Raw genomic sequence first — 15,142 nt, 5'->3', positions numbered from 1 at the left:
TTGGTAGGAATGTTGATAAGAGAATAAATATGTGAGAATTTAAGTGAGTGATAAAATGAGTTAAGTAATCAAGAATATGCGTGAGGAGAAATGGAAAATGGAATTAAAAGGAATATGTGTAGTTGAAGTGTAAAATAAAATGGAATATTAGAAAAGTATTCTGTAAAGTAAAAGGAGTATTTGAAGTTTTAAAGTTATATTTGAAGAATTAATGAAATTTCAAAAAAAGTTGAAAAGGTATTAATAATAATTGGGAAAGTTAAAAAGGAAGTGATGAGGTTGCTAGTGAGTGTGTAAAAAGATATTGGGTAGGTGAAAAGGAAGCCAGTACTTTTTAGGTTAAATTCGTAAATATGTCTTAACTGGAAGGAAAAATCGAGTTTGTTTTTAAATTTTGTAAATTATGCCGTTTTACACGATAGATGAATTTGAAAGTCAGATTTTGAACATTGATGTCGAGTTAAATTTGTTAAACAACTCAGAAGATACACAAATTGACCTGTACGACGATGAGGCGAGGGAGGACGGAAGAGAATATGGAGTGTTTGTGTTTTATCAAAACGATATCGACGGAATATGCTCCATGTTCATACTGGAAGTAAGCGCTAAATAGGACATTGTTGTAATTGGAAACACCTTAATAACGATTTTTAGCATCACAAGAAGTTCAGAAGCGGGTTGAAGCTGAGAAGTTATCCGGTAAATAGCGAGTCGGACATATACACATACATAAAGAAGGAGCTCTCGATGAAATCAGCAATTCCAACATTGAACGTGAGAAGATAGTTAAACGGAGTAGATAGCGTATGAAACAGGCAGATGTGTTAACGGCACGCCTTCAGGGAGACAAGTATCTGAGAGTAGTGCTCTTGGGCATAAACGGCTGGAGCGACCAGATTCTGTACGCAATTAAGCTTTATTTTTTAAACCTGCTGCCTGAAGAGTACAAGCGGCTCTTTAAAATGGCAGTGTTGACGACGACGAGGCCGTTATCGTTTTTCAACACGACACACGTGAGTGCACACAGAAATTAGGAAATAGATATGAAAACCGGAGGCTTATGGCTAATTAATGTGCTTAGAACGACGAGTGGTACTTCTTTTTGCAAGATGAGAGCGATATCATCCGCGAAATACAGCAGGAGGAGCTGCAGGTGAGGTCATAGGAGTTATTGCGTCGTAAGAAGCAACCGATATTCGTAAAATGCTAACTATTAGAGTAACGAAAATGTCGTAATCAGCGGAATATACAAGATGAATGCGACTTCGAGCCTAGTGGAATCAGTAAGTTGTTAAGTGTGTAACACGAATAATGGGCAGCTAGCATTAAATATTACTGTCAGTTACGCCAGTAGTGAGTTGACGGTGATGACCTCAGACAATCCTGTTTAGGTCGTTGATTGTGTGAACGAATGCGATAAGGCAATAGTGATATTTGCAAATTGTATTGGAATACTGAGCAATCACGAGTTTAACAACAACTATAACATTAATTTGACCACACAAATAATCAATAACAGAGATAAGATAAACTCGTTGCAAGGTACTCTGATTAGTGGGAATGAAGCGATATGTGTAGCTAGTTGTACCTTTAATGATGGCAGTAACAAGTGTTTTAGGTGGACCATATGTAAAATATGATACGGATAAGCTGTTGACTCCATTGATAACACTCTCGTAAAAAATAAATAACATAAATACTGATATTGATATTGATACTGATACTGATATTAATACTGATAGTAATACTGATACTAATAGCAATAGTTATATTAATAGTAATACTGATACTGATATTAGATAAAGTAGTTGAATTATCGCAATCTTAGGTCTTTTGAGGAGTCGCTTAAGATTAGTCCTTATATTTTGATATATGACCCGAACATAAGGGACGAAACTCTATCTGAAATAAGAATACACTGCAACTTAAAGTTAGACGAGTACACATCGCAATTTACGAACCTTCCCCCGGTAAGAAATAAGGTGACTGAGATCACTATTACTGCTCTAATAGATGTTAGGTAGCTGTTGACTAGTAGTAACTTATGTACTAGTGGACTGTTTTAGTAGCTAGTTGTTGTTAACCCATGTATCATTTGATGATATAAGTAGCTAATTGGCATTTACAAATGTACTAGTTGATGGTCATATGACACATTTAGAGTAAGCAGGCTGAAGTGTTGCAATCGTTAAAGAAAAAGTTGGATGTCACAAAGAATAAGAATCAGCTGCTCTGGATAAGAAGGACCATAACCATATCATCTCTAGACGTAATGTACATTATTTTATCGGTTCAAATGAGGTCGTTCTACTCAACAAACGTGAAAAACGACAACAATGATTTAATCGTAACGGATTTTTTATACAAGTAAGTCCACTGGTGTCAATATTAACAAGGCCTACCTGTATACAATAACAATAGTAGCGGTAGTAATAATAGCAATAGTAGCGGTAGTAATAATAGCAATAGTAGCGGTAGTAATAATAGCAATATCAATACTAATAGTAATAATATCAATACTAATAGTAATAATAACGATTTAGGATACTGATTGAAAGAGTATATGAGGAAAGTGGTTATGACAAGGGCATACTCATTAAATTGAAAAATTATACAATGGATTTCATACAGTATATATATAAACTGGTGTGTGATGAGATAACATTGAATAGGTGATTTAGTTATTCAGGTACTCAACTATTAGTTTATCCTTGTTTGAAATTGGATTCCTATTACATGATAAATGCCACTAATATTTCTGCAGATTAACTGTAAGGTAAAGGCGATAGACGTGGGATACAGTGAGTTGTTGGTGACCACAATATATCCAACGTACTCAGTAACGTAAGTTTTAACTAAAGTATGACTTAGATTAGCTGATAGCAACAGTCATGTTGAATCTCCTGTTTTAGTAATAACATCAGTACCAAATATTAGTATTATAAGTGATAATAATTAAATAGACTATCGTGCCACTTAAGCTTTATCTCATATCTCATTTTATCGATATACACGAAGAGAAAATCTGAGGATAAGACTGATAATAAGACCCTGCTGCTATTCATAAAGAACCCTGCCGGCACTGGTGGCGATGCTGAGAAAACTAATGGCACCGGTAGAACTAACGGCGCCGGCAGTGCTAAGGACAACGCTGCCAAGAACAGCAGTGTCGAAAACAACAACGCCTACGTAATATTTGGATACAACTCTGAGACTAGTAGAAACAACGGGGACGTGTGGCCTTTGGTCTTTAAGTCAGTTGCACATGAAAACAGGAATTTCCTGCTCGACTGCTTAAACCCGAACATAGTATACACCAACCTCAACGACGTCACCTTCATAAGGAACCAGATAGTGAACAATCTGAAGATAGTGCTGAAGATTCAGTATCAGACACACGAGGAGTCTAACACAATAGATCCGAGTGAACTGTTATGACGGCTAACAATGAGTGCAAATGTGATAACAATACATATATGCGTGCGTGTGTATATATCTTATACAGACATATGTATATATCTTTATACAGACATATGTATATATCTGTTTACTAATATGTTAGTTGTATCTTTAGTAATATATGTTAGTTGTATCTTTAGTAATATATGTTAGTTGTATGTTTACTAATATGTTAGTTGTATGTTTACTGATATGTTAATTGTATGTTTAGAATATGTATATGTATATATATTATGTCTATGTATATGGTTCAACGACTCCTATATTGACTCTATTCTGCGTCTAGTTCGTAGTATGATTTAAATATTTGTATGAACATTCCTGCGGTAAAGCCCAGTATACTTTTGTACACGTTGTGTAGTCGTAAATCTCTGCCGTCGTGGCCATCTGGAGATATCATGAATAGAATTATCACGCCCAAGTAGCCAGTAGACCAGATGATCGCACCTAAAAGAATGAATTTACTTGTTAAGTACCTAGTGCTATTGACGTTTTAAAAACTGATAACGACTTGGCCCTCAGTGTCCTCTTCAACCTATTCTTCTTCTTCTCCAGCTTACACAGCTTTGCTTTCAGCCTCGCCTTTTCAGACTCCAACATTTTGATCGCCTCAAGCATTTTAGTCTCAACTGCGTCTTCAACGTCAACTAGGCTCGCATAATCATCACTGCTATCAGAAATGATATACGTAACCCTGTTTGTACTACCACTACTGTTATTGTCATTACTGTTAATACTACTACTGTTACTGCTACTATTACTACTGTTAGTATTATTAGTACTACTATTACCACTGCTATTAGTATTACTATTACTACTGTTGCTATTACTGTAAGTGGTTCTATCCTCTGCACGAACAATAGAATTGACAGTACTAACAACGGCAGTGCTATCAGCAGTAGTAGCTACCAGGGCCTTATCGCCTACGCTGACGACACTGGTACCGGTGCTGACAATGGCAGTGCTATAGTTGCCGGAGGCACTGCGTTTATATCTATTCAGGTCCACAGCCAGTATTATTAGTTTTACTTCTATCTCATGAAGCTTGTTGTGGACCATGTCGTCCTTGTCGAATGCCTCGTCCAACTTCTGTCTAAGTTCCTTGATTTCAGAAGGGATTGATGTCACGAAAGAGACAATTGTAGTAGAGAAAATAAAAAGTATGCTTTTCATGATGATAGGCCTGTATTGACTTCTTACTAAGTGAAAATGTGCCCATGTCTTAATTCACAGCTGCCAGGCATATGTCCTAGCCATGTTGGCTACCTTCTATCGCAGTACCCATAATATAAACACAGTAACTACCAATCTTGTTTGGACACTAAGACTATGTGTTCAATAAACTTTAATAAATAATGCTCACATTAAAATACTACCTATCATGTATCAGCTATTTATCTACTGCCTTAATATTGGTGACTTGGTAGTCATTGCCGTTGATACCAACTGGGAGCTGGCACCTATTGTGGAGATAGTCGCACCAGTTTTTCGTCGATCGCCTGCATCAACCTAACCCTGATCTCCTTCCAGTCGTTGGCCCTCCGCAAGTCGTCCAGGGACAGAGTGTTCCAGAAGGGGACGGGACCGCTGGTCGGAAACGCACGCGGCCTCGGGCCGGCTCTGTTTCTGTGAACGCCCTGGAGCCTCTCCCTCAAGGAGTACACCATCTGCCTGAAGGACTCCACCTCCTCCACGTCGCCCCTGATGTGAGCCATGATCAGCCGCCCCTGCACGTCAGCCTGGTTCCTGAGCACGTTAATCATGTCGAAGTCGAGAGCAGTGTACCGCTCCTTCTCCTCAACCAGGCGCAGCTCCAGAGCGAGCCTCTCCTTGTTCTGCTTATTCAGCCTCGTGTGCTTCTTGCTCTTTCCCCGCAACTTAATCTCACTGATTTTGCCGATCAGCTCCTCCCGCATCAGCTTCAGCTCGTTTTTATTGTGATTGCACAGGTCAGTAAACTCGTCGATCACTTTTGAGATTTCATTCTGAAGCTGCGGAATCGCAGCTTCGATGCGTGTTTGGTCGTTAACGAAACGTTTGTAGTCTGCGCTCGCAAAAAGCTCGGCAGAGACCTCTCCGTCTTCCTTGGTGTGCGTCTTCTTCAGCTGGTCCAGAGCGCTTTTGGTGGCTTCGAAGTCGATCAGCATTGTGCCTTCCTGCCACAACAAGGCGAGTAAAGCGTTCAGGGTTGGAATGCCATTTCTAATTACACAATTTACACGGACAGCGGTAAACAGAAATAAAAATAGATTCAAATTCATTGTAGTTTCTAATTAAAAAGATATAATGTAATTAGCACTTAACAATATTCGTAATCCTTAATGGCTAGCTACACCTGGGTAGTAGCACAGGTGCAACAAAAGGTTAATTTAACCTTTTGAAGAAAGCTTCAGTATGTGTAGATGATACAAGTAGCTAGATTGTAAAGAGTGGATAAGTAACACACACTAGAAATGGTGTAACAAATTAGTTATCAGGGCGCGTAATGCACGTCCCTTAGGATGCAACCTGATCCTCAGTTGCAATCAATTTCAGCCTTTCGTTCTCAAGCTTCAACTCCTCAACCTCCTTCTCCAACTTGGCAACTAGGTCCCTGAGGTACTCCTTCTCCAGGTCGACCTCGCAGTTAGAGCGGCTGGTGCCGGGACTAGTGTCAGAGTTCCTAGCGGTGCCGTCGTTGGAGAGGCCGGGGGGGCCGGCGGAGTTGCTGTTGGCGTGGTTGTTGGAGCCCAGAAGCCTGCGCTTCGTGTAGTAGTCGTTCTTCTTGAAGTCGTAGGTGCAAAGGTAGCAGAGCTTGAGGCCGTCGACCTTGCTGCGCGACTCCTCGCCCTTGTTGAAATAGCAATTCTTGTTGCAGCTCTCGCAATTCGTGGGATTGCCGAAGCGCTCAAGGAGCGCGAAGCAGCGGTCGCATTCGGAGGTCTCCCTCCAGGCGGACCAGCAGCTACAGAAACGGCACAGCCGCGGGTCAGTGTTGTGGGTTGCGATGTTCCTGGCGCAGTTGAGGCAGACGTGGCGCTTGTAGGTCTGGGCGGCCTTCTCGCAGAACTTGTGGAACGAAAACTCACTCTTGCAGTGCACGCACTTCTCGCGGGAGCAGGACCGGTAGCACTTGTCGCACAGCTTCACGTCCTTGTTCTTCCAGCGGTGCCGCTCGCAGTTAAGGCACAGGTAGCTCTTCTCGGAACGCTTGATTCGGTCCCACACGTTCCTCGGAGACTCAGAAATTTTAATTCCGCCAATAAAATCCTCATCAGTTACCATAGTTTGTCAAGTGCCCGACTCAAGAAAACGAAGATTAGTATGTGTTGCTCTGGAAGCTGCAAAGTGTGATTGCGCCTAGGGTTCTTGGGGTATATGATACAGGATGCTAATTTACAGTGCGGAAAGGGGGTCTGTAAGAGTTGAAGCCTCCAGAACTGATGAGAGTGCTGTGAATACGGGTGATCGGCGCAGGAAGTGTAAGGTTACCCGGGGATGCGAAAGTAATTGCGGATATTGTGTATAATTTGAGTTAAACATTAAAGAAGTTTTGCGATTAAAGTACACGGATATGAAACAGCTAGTACCGATACTTGGTAGAATAATCTTTGGGAGAAATGACGAGTCCACGCCCTATATAGAAATAAGATTGAGGAACGGGAGGTGAATAAGGGTTAAATTTTAAATGAATCCAGGTAAAAGGAATACGTGTGTTGTATAATTGACAAGTACCTTTTCTTGCGCCCCGGAATACAGTCTCGATTATATCGATCAGCTCCTGTTTATCGTTCATTGCCCAATTGATCTTATTGTTGTTTCCGGTTCCCAAATCAACCATCATATGCTTGTTCCTACAAGGTAAAATTAATGATGTGTTATGTAACGAATAGTGTTCGAAAATAGGTACGTGTAAAAAACAGAGACCACATAAGGAAAGGGATGAATAGGCAACACACCTGTAGAAAAACATGACGGAAACCGGGTCGTATAATTCGTACATGCCATTAAAATCAGGAACTTCAGTAATATCAACCTGAAAAGGTGAGTTAGTGAAAATGTGGATTCCATGAAAAAAAGATGGTGGACTCGGGGAGTGAGAGGCCAAAAATTACTTACCAGGTAGATAACACAAAAGTTCTTTACGTCTTCTGCAATTTTGTACAGCAACTCGTCCATTTTAATACACTCAGGGTCGTAGTCATGTCCAAAACGTATACACTAAATATAAGTATATAATAGAAGTTTAAAAGTAAGAAGAATTTAGAAAACATTGACGATAAAAAATAGAGGTATATAGTAGTAGTAAATAAATGATATAAATTAACTTACAACAATTCGTTCCTCTTCTGTAACAATGGCCTGGTCCTAAAAAGGTAAAATGAGACTAGTGTGAACGTACCACTGCCCATCCAGAGTGTAAATGTTGAAGCATATACGACATTTTTGAAAAACTAATGTAAGAGTGTAAAATTAAAGGTAAAAATAGTAAAACAAAGTGACAGCATCCCCATCCTTATAAATTGTGTATAAAATAAAAATAAAAGAAACATATGTGATGATTTGTATGTGTGTATAGAACACAGTTAAATTTAAGTTGTAAAATAGTATTTTTAATTAATTATAGTCTATTGTTTTGAAGATACACATAATATTTGATTCCATGATATTGGCTTGGAATAGTTGTATTAATTTTAGTGTAGTAGTATTAAAAGTAAATATATGAAGATAGACGTTTAATATAGTAGACATAAAGTCTTAAACACTTAAAATGGAAGGAGATTCCACAGGTTATAAGAGCCCTAAGGAGAGCTCTAGTCACAAAAGGAACAAAAAAGAGCCTGAAAATCGCAATAGTAGTTCAAATGAGGAAAATAAAGATAAAAAAGAAGATAAAGTAGAAGAAGAATATTTAAGAGAATTGGACCTGGCAGTGGAAGCGAGTAAAGGAAGAAATTTGAACCTGAAAGATGACCCAAAGTACCTAGAGAGACTGAGAATAGAAGCGAGAAGAGCGTACTTGGAGCAGAGAGAATTGGACAGACTGCAGCTGGAGAAGAGAGTGCTCGAGGAGAAGGAAATACTGTTCGGAAACAAAAGAGTAAGCAGAGAAAAGGGCTTGGAAAGAGACGAGTTCATACAAAGGGCACTGAAACTGGACAGAGATAAAGTTAAGTTGGCAGAAGGAGCAATAGAATCGAGGCCTACAGAAGCAGCAGTGATAAGTTATGAGTTGCCAGACAGCTACGACGAAGATAACCTGAAGAGGTTGGAGGTGCTCAAAAAGAAACAGCAGGGAAAAGCAAAAGATAAAGTGGTCAACGAGCAGGAGTTGTGGGAGAATAAGCTGTATAAGTACGGAACGAGTAAGTTCGGAGTGACGCAAGCAGAGGAAAAGAGAGAAGGAACAAAGTTAATAGACGTAGCAAGGAAGGAAGGGAGAGTGTTCAAGGACGAAGTGCTGGGAGACCTGACGGAGTTTAAGGACCTGGTGTCAGATTCAGTGGATTTCGTGCTCGATTCAACGCTGCCGGAGTTGAAGCTGTCAGACGTATCGCATATCACACAGGGCTACGAGGAGGAGCATGAAGGTTTGGAGTTTAGATAGTTAATAGTTATGTAAACAGCTATTAGTTATGTAAACTGTGAATAGTTATGTAAACAGCTATTATTTATGTAAACAGGGATTAGTTGTTTATTGATGGTATGTGCAGATGACTCGGAGGATGGAACCAGTAGCGAAGATGGCTCGGACATGGAAAACAGGAAGAAGAAAACGTCGAACAATTTTCTAAGGCGCCTGAGGAGGTTGGAGAGGAAGCAGCACAAGATGATGCTGATGGAAAGACAAAAGCTACCAATATACCTGTATAGAAACGAGCTGCTGGCAGCGATTAAGAAGTATAAGACGGTTATAGTGGTGGGAGAAACGGGAAGCGGAAAGACGACGCAGATACCTCAGTACCTGCACGAGGTGGGATACTCGAAGGCGGGAATGATAGGAGTGACGCAGCCGCGCAGAGTAGCAGCAATGTCAGTGGCGGCGCGAGTGAGCAAGGAGCTGAACGTGAAGCTTGGCTCAAAGGTGGGATACTCGATCAGGTTCGAGGACTACACAAGCAGTTCGACGCTGATAAAGTTCATGACAGACGGAATGCTGCTGAGGGAGTTCATGGGAGACCCGACGCTCTCCAAGTACTGCTGCCTGATGATCGACGAGGCGCACGAGAGGACGCTGCACACGGACGTTATTTTCGGGCTCGTGAAGGACCTGGTGCGCTACAGGAGCGACTTCAGGCTGATAATATCCTCGGCGACGCTGGAGGCGGAGAAGTTCGCGCTCTACTTCGACCACGCGCCGATCTTCAAGTAAGAATGCCAGCAGTTAGTAATAGTAGTAGTACTAGTATTAATGTTAGTAGTAGTAGTAGTATCAGTGGTAGTAAAACTAGTGGTAACAATACCAGTAGTGGTAGTAATACTGTTGCCAAAATAGCAGTAAAAGTAGTACCAATACTAGTAGTATCAGTAATAATAACAGTAACACTAATATTAACAGTAACACTAGCATTAATAACTGTGTGTAGAATACCTGGGAGGAGGTACCCAGTGCAAATATACTACACGAAGACGCCAGAGGCAAACTACCTGGACGCATCAATAATCACAGTGCTGCAAATACACCTGACGCAGCCACTAGGGGACATACTGGTATTCCTGCCAGGGCAACAGGAGATAGAGTACATACAGGAAGAGTTGACGCAAAGGTAAGGAACTAGATATAAGCAATTGGGTGGTAGAAATTGGCTTTAACAGACATGAAAAGTAAAAATAACCAAATGGGCAGTAGATAGTGTATGATATGTAACAGATACGATGAGTGAACATAGCGAGTTAGGCAGTAGATAGTGTATAATCCCCAAAAAATATTTATTGGCAAATTCATAGATTCTGTGTAGACTTAAGAACAGAAAGGACATACGGGAGTTGATAATATTGACAATATACTCATCGCTGCCCAGCGATATGCAAAGTAAAATATTTGAGCCGACGCCAGCAGGAGCAAGAAAGGTGGTGCTGTCGACGAACATATCGGAGACCTCGATAACGCTGGACAACATAGTGTACGTTATCGACTCAGGGTTCTGTAAACTGAATTCATACTCACCGAAGACAGGTAAGCGCCAGTAAATAGGATGAGATAGTGATGAGTGTGAAGTGATTACATGATAATATTTAGGGTTGGATAGCCTGGTGACACTGCCGTGTTCTAAGGCAAACGCGAATCAGAGGACAGGGCGCGCAGGAAGGATTAGAGCAGGACACTGCTTCAGACTTTACACAAAGTTCTCGTACGACAAGGAAATGGACGACAACCACGACCCAGAAATAACGAGAGTAAACCTGTCCTCAGTAGTACTCTTGCTTAAATCAATAGGTAGGAAAATAGCATAAACGTAGATTAGATAATTGTAGATTATGTTAGATTATATTAGAGTAGATAATAGTAGATAATAGTAGAGTAGAGTGGATTATATTAGATTAGAGTAAGGTGCCTTAATGGTAATTACGTTAAGCTTAGATAGTACAAATGTAGAATAGATATTGGTAAAATGTGCACAATAGATATTAGCAAAATGCAGAATAGATATTGGTAAAATCCAGAATAGATATTGGTAAAATCCAGAATAGATATTGGTAAAATGTGCACAATAGATAATGTGAAGAAAACATTGATAAATTTATTGCAGGCATCGATGATCTGCTCAACTTTGATTTTATGGATCCGCCGTCGCCGGAGACGCTGATAACGTCACTGGAGTTGATATACTCACTGGGAGCACTGAACGACAAGGGAGATTTGACGAAGCTGGGAAAGACGATGTCGGAGCTGCCGCTGGATCCAATGTACGCAAAGACGCTGCTGACGTCAATAAAGAATAACTGCTACGATGAAATAATAGTTATCATATCGATGCTGTCGATAGGAAATAACGTGTTCTACGTGCCGAAGGACAGAAAAATACACGCGGATAACTGCCACAAAAATTTTTATACAGGCAACAGCGATCACCTAATGCTGCTGAACGTGTATAACCAGTGGAAGGAGAGTGAGTTTTCAATGTCGTGGTGTTACGAAAACTACGTGCAGTACAAGTCGCTGATACAGTCGCAGAACATAATAGAGCAGCTGAAGCAGCTGGTAACGAGACTAAATCTACTGCCTGCAGATGGAGCGTCAGGCAGTGAAGCGAATGGAGTTAAGACCAACGATGGTGGCAGCAGCAGTAACAGCGCTGAAATGAACCTGAAGGAGCTGATGCTGAAGAGCATAGTCAGCGGCTTCTTCGTCAACGTGGCAATCAGAAGCAGCCTGAAGAACGAGAAGAACTTCAGAACGATAAAGACGAAGCAGCTCGTGGAGATACACCCACAGAGTAGCCTCTTTAACCAGCAGGCGAAGTACGTGGTCTTCAACGACCTGGTCCTCACGACGAAGCAGTTCATGAGGCAGGTCTCGGAGATACAGTCGAAGTGGCTAATGGAGTTGGCGCCGCATTTTTACCAGAACATACAGCTGCCGAAGCAGTAAAAGGGAACGCGCTCTTGGAGGGTGTCCACGCAAACTGCTTACACACGCACACAGTATGAAGACAGACGGTGTTTACGCATACATGGAGCATTTATGCGAAAACAGGGCTCACGCACACACAAAGTGCAGATGTGTGAAAACAGATATAGCCTATACACTCTATGGTACACTCTATGGATATGAAAACAGGGCACACGCACACTGTATACCTGTGTAAACGGTGTATGTGTAGCAAGAACGGGTAAAATTAAATTAAATGTGGAGTGACGTATCCGATTTACACCGCAAAGCTTCGCACGGAAGGGGATTCTTGACAGCATGAGTCAGGCGCTGCAACACTTAAGTTTGTTCTGACTGCCCCGGTTGTCCATCTTAAACCCCTCATGAAACTCATGTAACCTCTTGCCCTTTGGAATTAACTTGGCTAAAGGGAAAATTAGTAGATTTAAAAGTGTACAGTAAGATATATAGCTATGCATTCAAGGGTGTGTGGTATCCATGATTGGTTTTGGCGTCTAGGGCCGCGTATATCTACTCGTGGTCGAGGTACCTATTTCAGTGAATAACTTGTGCACGTTCAGGCCACTTTTGGCAGAAGTCTCCATGAACAGACAGTTGTTGGCGGAAGCAAAGTCTTGAACCATCTGGAAATAAAAATAAGCACTTTAAGTTGTAATAGTATGCTGCCACGATAGTAAAGTGAAGTTGCGTATGGTCAGTAGCTAGGCACGATGTAAGTACAAATGTGTGTATTTGTGTTTTCACCACCAAAGCAGTGAATATATGGGAGTGTAAGGGGTGCATAAGTAGAGTCGTACGTCTATGTCCACTTTCCTCTGATCCTCCAAGTCAGCCTTATTGCCGGCGAGTGCTATAAAGGAATTGGCTATTTTGAACAGGGTAACTAATGGTAGCATATCCTCTATTGTCACAGTAGCTATCGTTCACAGTAGCTATCGTTCACAGTAGCTATCGTTAAATATTAAGCATTATTCAGATAAACTATGTGGAACACTATCAGTATCATAGTGACTACTGCGCAAAGATTAACTAGTGGCATCAATGTGGGTGTTAACTGGTTGTAACTAGCGGAAAGTACCTAGGATGATGTTCGGCTCCACGTAGGACTTCAGCTCCTTGATCCAACTCTTCGCTTGATTAAAGGACTCCTTTAATGTTATATCATATACTATAATGGCGGCTGCAGATCCCCTGTACATGATAGTCATGAGTGTGAAAACGGTAATTTAGAACAGTTACTGGACTACGAAGTTACCTGTAGTACATGGGAGCAAGAGTTCTGTATCTTTCCTGCCTAAACAGACATTAAGCTAATTCGTTTTCATATCACTGATTTAATAAGTCAACTTAGATAGTTATTGGGTCGTTAAACTGTATCACTAGTTTATTTAGATGCATAGAGTCTGTCTACTGGCGTTAAACGAGTGTGTAAGTGTGTTCCTAGTGGCTGAGTAAGTTGAAAATACCCTGCAGTATCCCATATTTCAAACTTTACTGTACAATCGTCTAATCTCACAGTTTGTGTCATGAAAGCGGCTAAATTATTCGTTAATGAGTGCGTAGATGGTTTGGCGCTGATTTAAGGCGTGTGTTATGGCTTGAACACTCGATTTTCGGCTGGGCATACGTACCTCCAATCGTTGATTCCTGGAACTCCATAAAACTGTTTTTGACAAATCTACCCACTAGGCAGCTCTTTCCTACAAACGTGTCCCCGAGAATCACCAATTTAAACTGATATATTGGATTTTTAGAGTCCGACGCTGTGGATACTTGTTTAGTTTCGGCCGACTCGGAAGCGCCAACTAAACTGTTGAAAAAATTCTTAATCATTTATTGAAAAACATATATATTATGTTGCGATTGTATAAAATTACAAGGCTAATCTACATTTTAAAATATTTGAAATGGCATCGACACTACACACTACAGGGTGAAATAATCAGGAGAGCACTTATTTGTTCCTAAAACAGCCGTTATTTTCTGCGGACTCTATTTGGCGGTTATTGTAAATATTTACGGGTATCTGTACTTGGTACTTCAGTTTCGATAAGATATGGTTCGGCAATCCCACTTTGACCACGTTTTCCTCGTGGTAAAAGAGTTGGATTTCATCGCCAGCTGAAAAGCATTAGAACTAGCCTCGATTTGTTTTTTGTATTAAAATATCCTTTTTTGGGGTCAGTTTGATTTTTATATCTTTGTAATATGCACTTACCTGTTAAATGTTCGTAACCCGGCCCTACGAGTGCCAAATCGACCACCTTATCCTCAAAATTGTGGTCTGACACCACCAAATTCTTGGATTCCTCGTCGACATATTGTACAAGTCCACTTTTCTTGTCCAAATCCACCTCTAAACGCGTGTGTGACGAGTTAACAGGTGATCCACACTTACTTTCAACTTTGGATCCTACTGCGTAGTTTTGAGTGAACATTTTCCTGTTCGATAAATCAAGATACTCAACCTGAGCTTGTATTTATGATTTTCTCAATATGTGTAGCTTATTTACTGAAAATAGGTGGCTAACCTGGATGGAACTTGAGCCTCTGCCCTGTTTGACCTGGCGGAAGCTTACAACTTCGCAGTATTTGCCTGTGTACTGATTATATACGTTCGCGGACTGGGTTAAAGCCTCGTCTTACCTTGGTGTATAAATATCGTGCCCTGTCTCAGGGAACTGGTGGAGACTGACGTAAACAGTCTCCTCAAGATTAACATGTGTGCCTTCCCAAGCATTGTGTACAATTACAGCGTCTACTGGCTGAACTGCTGTTTATTGAAACCTTGAAGGCTGTCTGAACCTATCGACTGAAATTGGTTTATACACTGGTTGAATCCTTGAATCAATTTTGAGAAAATCCAGTGTTACTTGAACCTTCCTGAAAATATTACATGCGTGACTGTGTTTTAAATACTTGTTCTTTATGCACTTTCCATCTACTTTATTCTTAGCCTCTCTGGCTTCAGTTTCTTTGCTTAAATACACATAGGCACATCCAATGGGCTTGCCCCTCTCTATAAAACAGATTAGGTGCTTGTTTATCATCTATATAACTTATACTTGTTATAAACTCCACTAATGGCAA

General features: G+C 40.8%; 7 protein-coding genes across 7 annotated transcripts; 2 read left to right on the top strand and 5 right to left on the bottom strand.

The window, feature by feature from the left end:
- Nucleotides 1–403: 403 nt before the first annotated feature.
- Nucleotides 404–3,438, top strand: TOT_010000591 (conserved hypothetical protein; the record flags this gene model as incomplete). Its single annotated transcript, XM_009691136.1, has 12 exons — nucleotides 404–598; nucleotides 655–774; nucleotides 816–1,013; nucleotides 1,082–1,153; nucleotides 1,218–1,283; nucleotides 1,392–1,542; nucleotides 1,619–1,676; nucleotides 1,829–1,970; nucleotides 2,162–2,367; nucleotides 2,544–2,646; nucleotides 2,783–2,844; nucleotides 2,964–3,438. The coding sequence occupies 12 exons, from the start codon at nucleotides 404–406 to the stop codon at nucleotides 3,436–3,438; spliced, it is 1,848 nt and encodes a 615-aa protein (XP_009689431.1).
- A 292-nt stretch (nucleotides 3,439–3,730) lies between these two features.
- Nucleotides 3,731–4,632, bottom strand: TOT_010000590 (hypothetical protein; the record flags this gene model as incomplete). The annotated part of the gene is made up of 3 exons (XM_009691135.1): nucleotides 3,731–3,906; nucleotides 3,936–4,106; nucleotides 4,335–4,632. The coding sequence occupies 3 exons, from the start codon at nucleotides 4,630–4,632 to the stop codon at nucleotides 3,731–3,733; spliced, it is 645 nt and encodes a 214-aa protein (XP_009689430.1).
- Nucleotides 4,633–5,955: 1,323 nt separating this feature from the next.
- Nucleotides 5,956–6,723, bottom strand: TOT_010000589 (conserved hypothetical protein; the record flags this gene model as incomplete). The annotated part of the gene is made up of 1 exon (XM_009691134.1): nucleotides 5,956–6,723. The coding sequence occupies one exon, from the start codon at nucleotides 6,721–6,723 to the stop codon at nucleotides 5,956–5,958; it is 768 nt and encodes a 255-aa protein (XP_009689429.1).
- Nucleotides 6,724–7,021: 298 nt separating this feature from the next.
- TOT_010001277 (Dim1 protein) lies at nucleotides 7,022–7,882 on the bottom strand (the record flags this gene model as incomplete). Its single annotated transcript, XM_009691133.1, has 6 exons — nucleotides 7,022–7,074; nucleotides 7,174–7,292; nucleotides 7,398–7,474; nucleotides 7,558–7,659; nucleotides 7,771–7,806; nucleotides 7,841–7,882. 6 exons carry the CDS (start codon nucleotides 7,880–7,882, stop codon nucleotides 7,022–7,024), a joined length of 429 nt encoding a protein of 142 aa, XP_009689428.1.
- Nucleotides 7,883–8,209: 327 nt separating this feature from the next.
- TOT_010000587 (DEAD-box family helicase) lies at nucleotides 8,210–12,031 on the top strand (the record flags this gene model as incomplete). The annotated part of the gene is made up of 6 exons (XM_009691132.1): nucleotides 8,210–9,029; nucleotides 9,123–9,807; nucleotides 10,026–10,205; nucleotides 10,398–10,615; nucleotides 10,679–10,876; nucleotides 11,190–12,031. The coding sequence occupies 6 exons, from the start codon at nucleotides 8,210–8,212 to the stop codon at nucleotides 12,029–12,031; spliced, it is 2,943 nt and encodes a 980-aa protein (XP_009689427.1).
- A 323-nt stretch (nucleotides 12,032–12,354) lies between these two features.
- TOT_010000586 (Rab5 GTPase) lies at nucleotides 12,355–13,885 on the bottom strand (the record flags this gene model as incomplete). Its single annotated transcript, XM_009691131.1, has 6 exons — nucleotides 12,355–12,450; nucleotides 12,618–12,694; nucleotides 13,131–13,243; nucleotides 13,308–13,346; nucleotides 13,519–13,626; nucleotides 13,680–13,885. 6 exons carry the CDS (start codon nucleotides 13,883–13,885, stop codon nucleotides 12,355–12,357), a joined length of 639 nt encoding a protein of 212 aa, XP_009689426.1.
- Nucleotides 13,886–14,006: 121 nt separating this feature from the next.
- On the bottom strand, nucleotides 14,007–14,792 carry TOT_010000585 (elongation factor; the record flags this gene model as incomplete). Its single annotated transcript, XM_009691130.1, has 6 exons — nucleotides 14,007–14,016; nucleotides 14,092–14,173; nucleotides 14,271–14,408; nucleotides 14,451–14,520; nucleotides 14,584–14,648; nucleotides 14,699–14,792. The coding sequence occupies 6 exons, from the start codon at nucleotides 14,790–14,792 to the stop codon at nucleotides 14,007–14,009; spliced, it is 459 nt and encodes a 152-aa protein (XP_009689425.1).
- Nucleotides 14,793–15,142: the final 350 nt, after the last annotated feature.

This window comes from Theileria orientalis, chromosome 1, assembly GCF_000740895.1.
Source record: "Theileria orientalis strain Shintoku DNA, chromosome 1, complete genome".
Lineage (NCBI taxonomy): Eukaryota > Apicomplexa > Aconoidasida > Piroplasmida > Theileriidae > Theileria > Theileria orientalis.
Note: the sequence above shows the minus strand (reverse complement) of the source record. Positions and strands in the feature narration are given on the sequence as shown.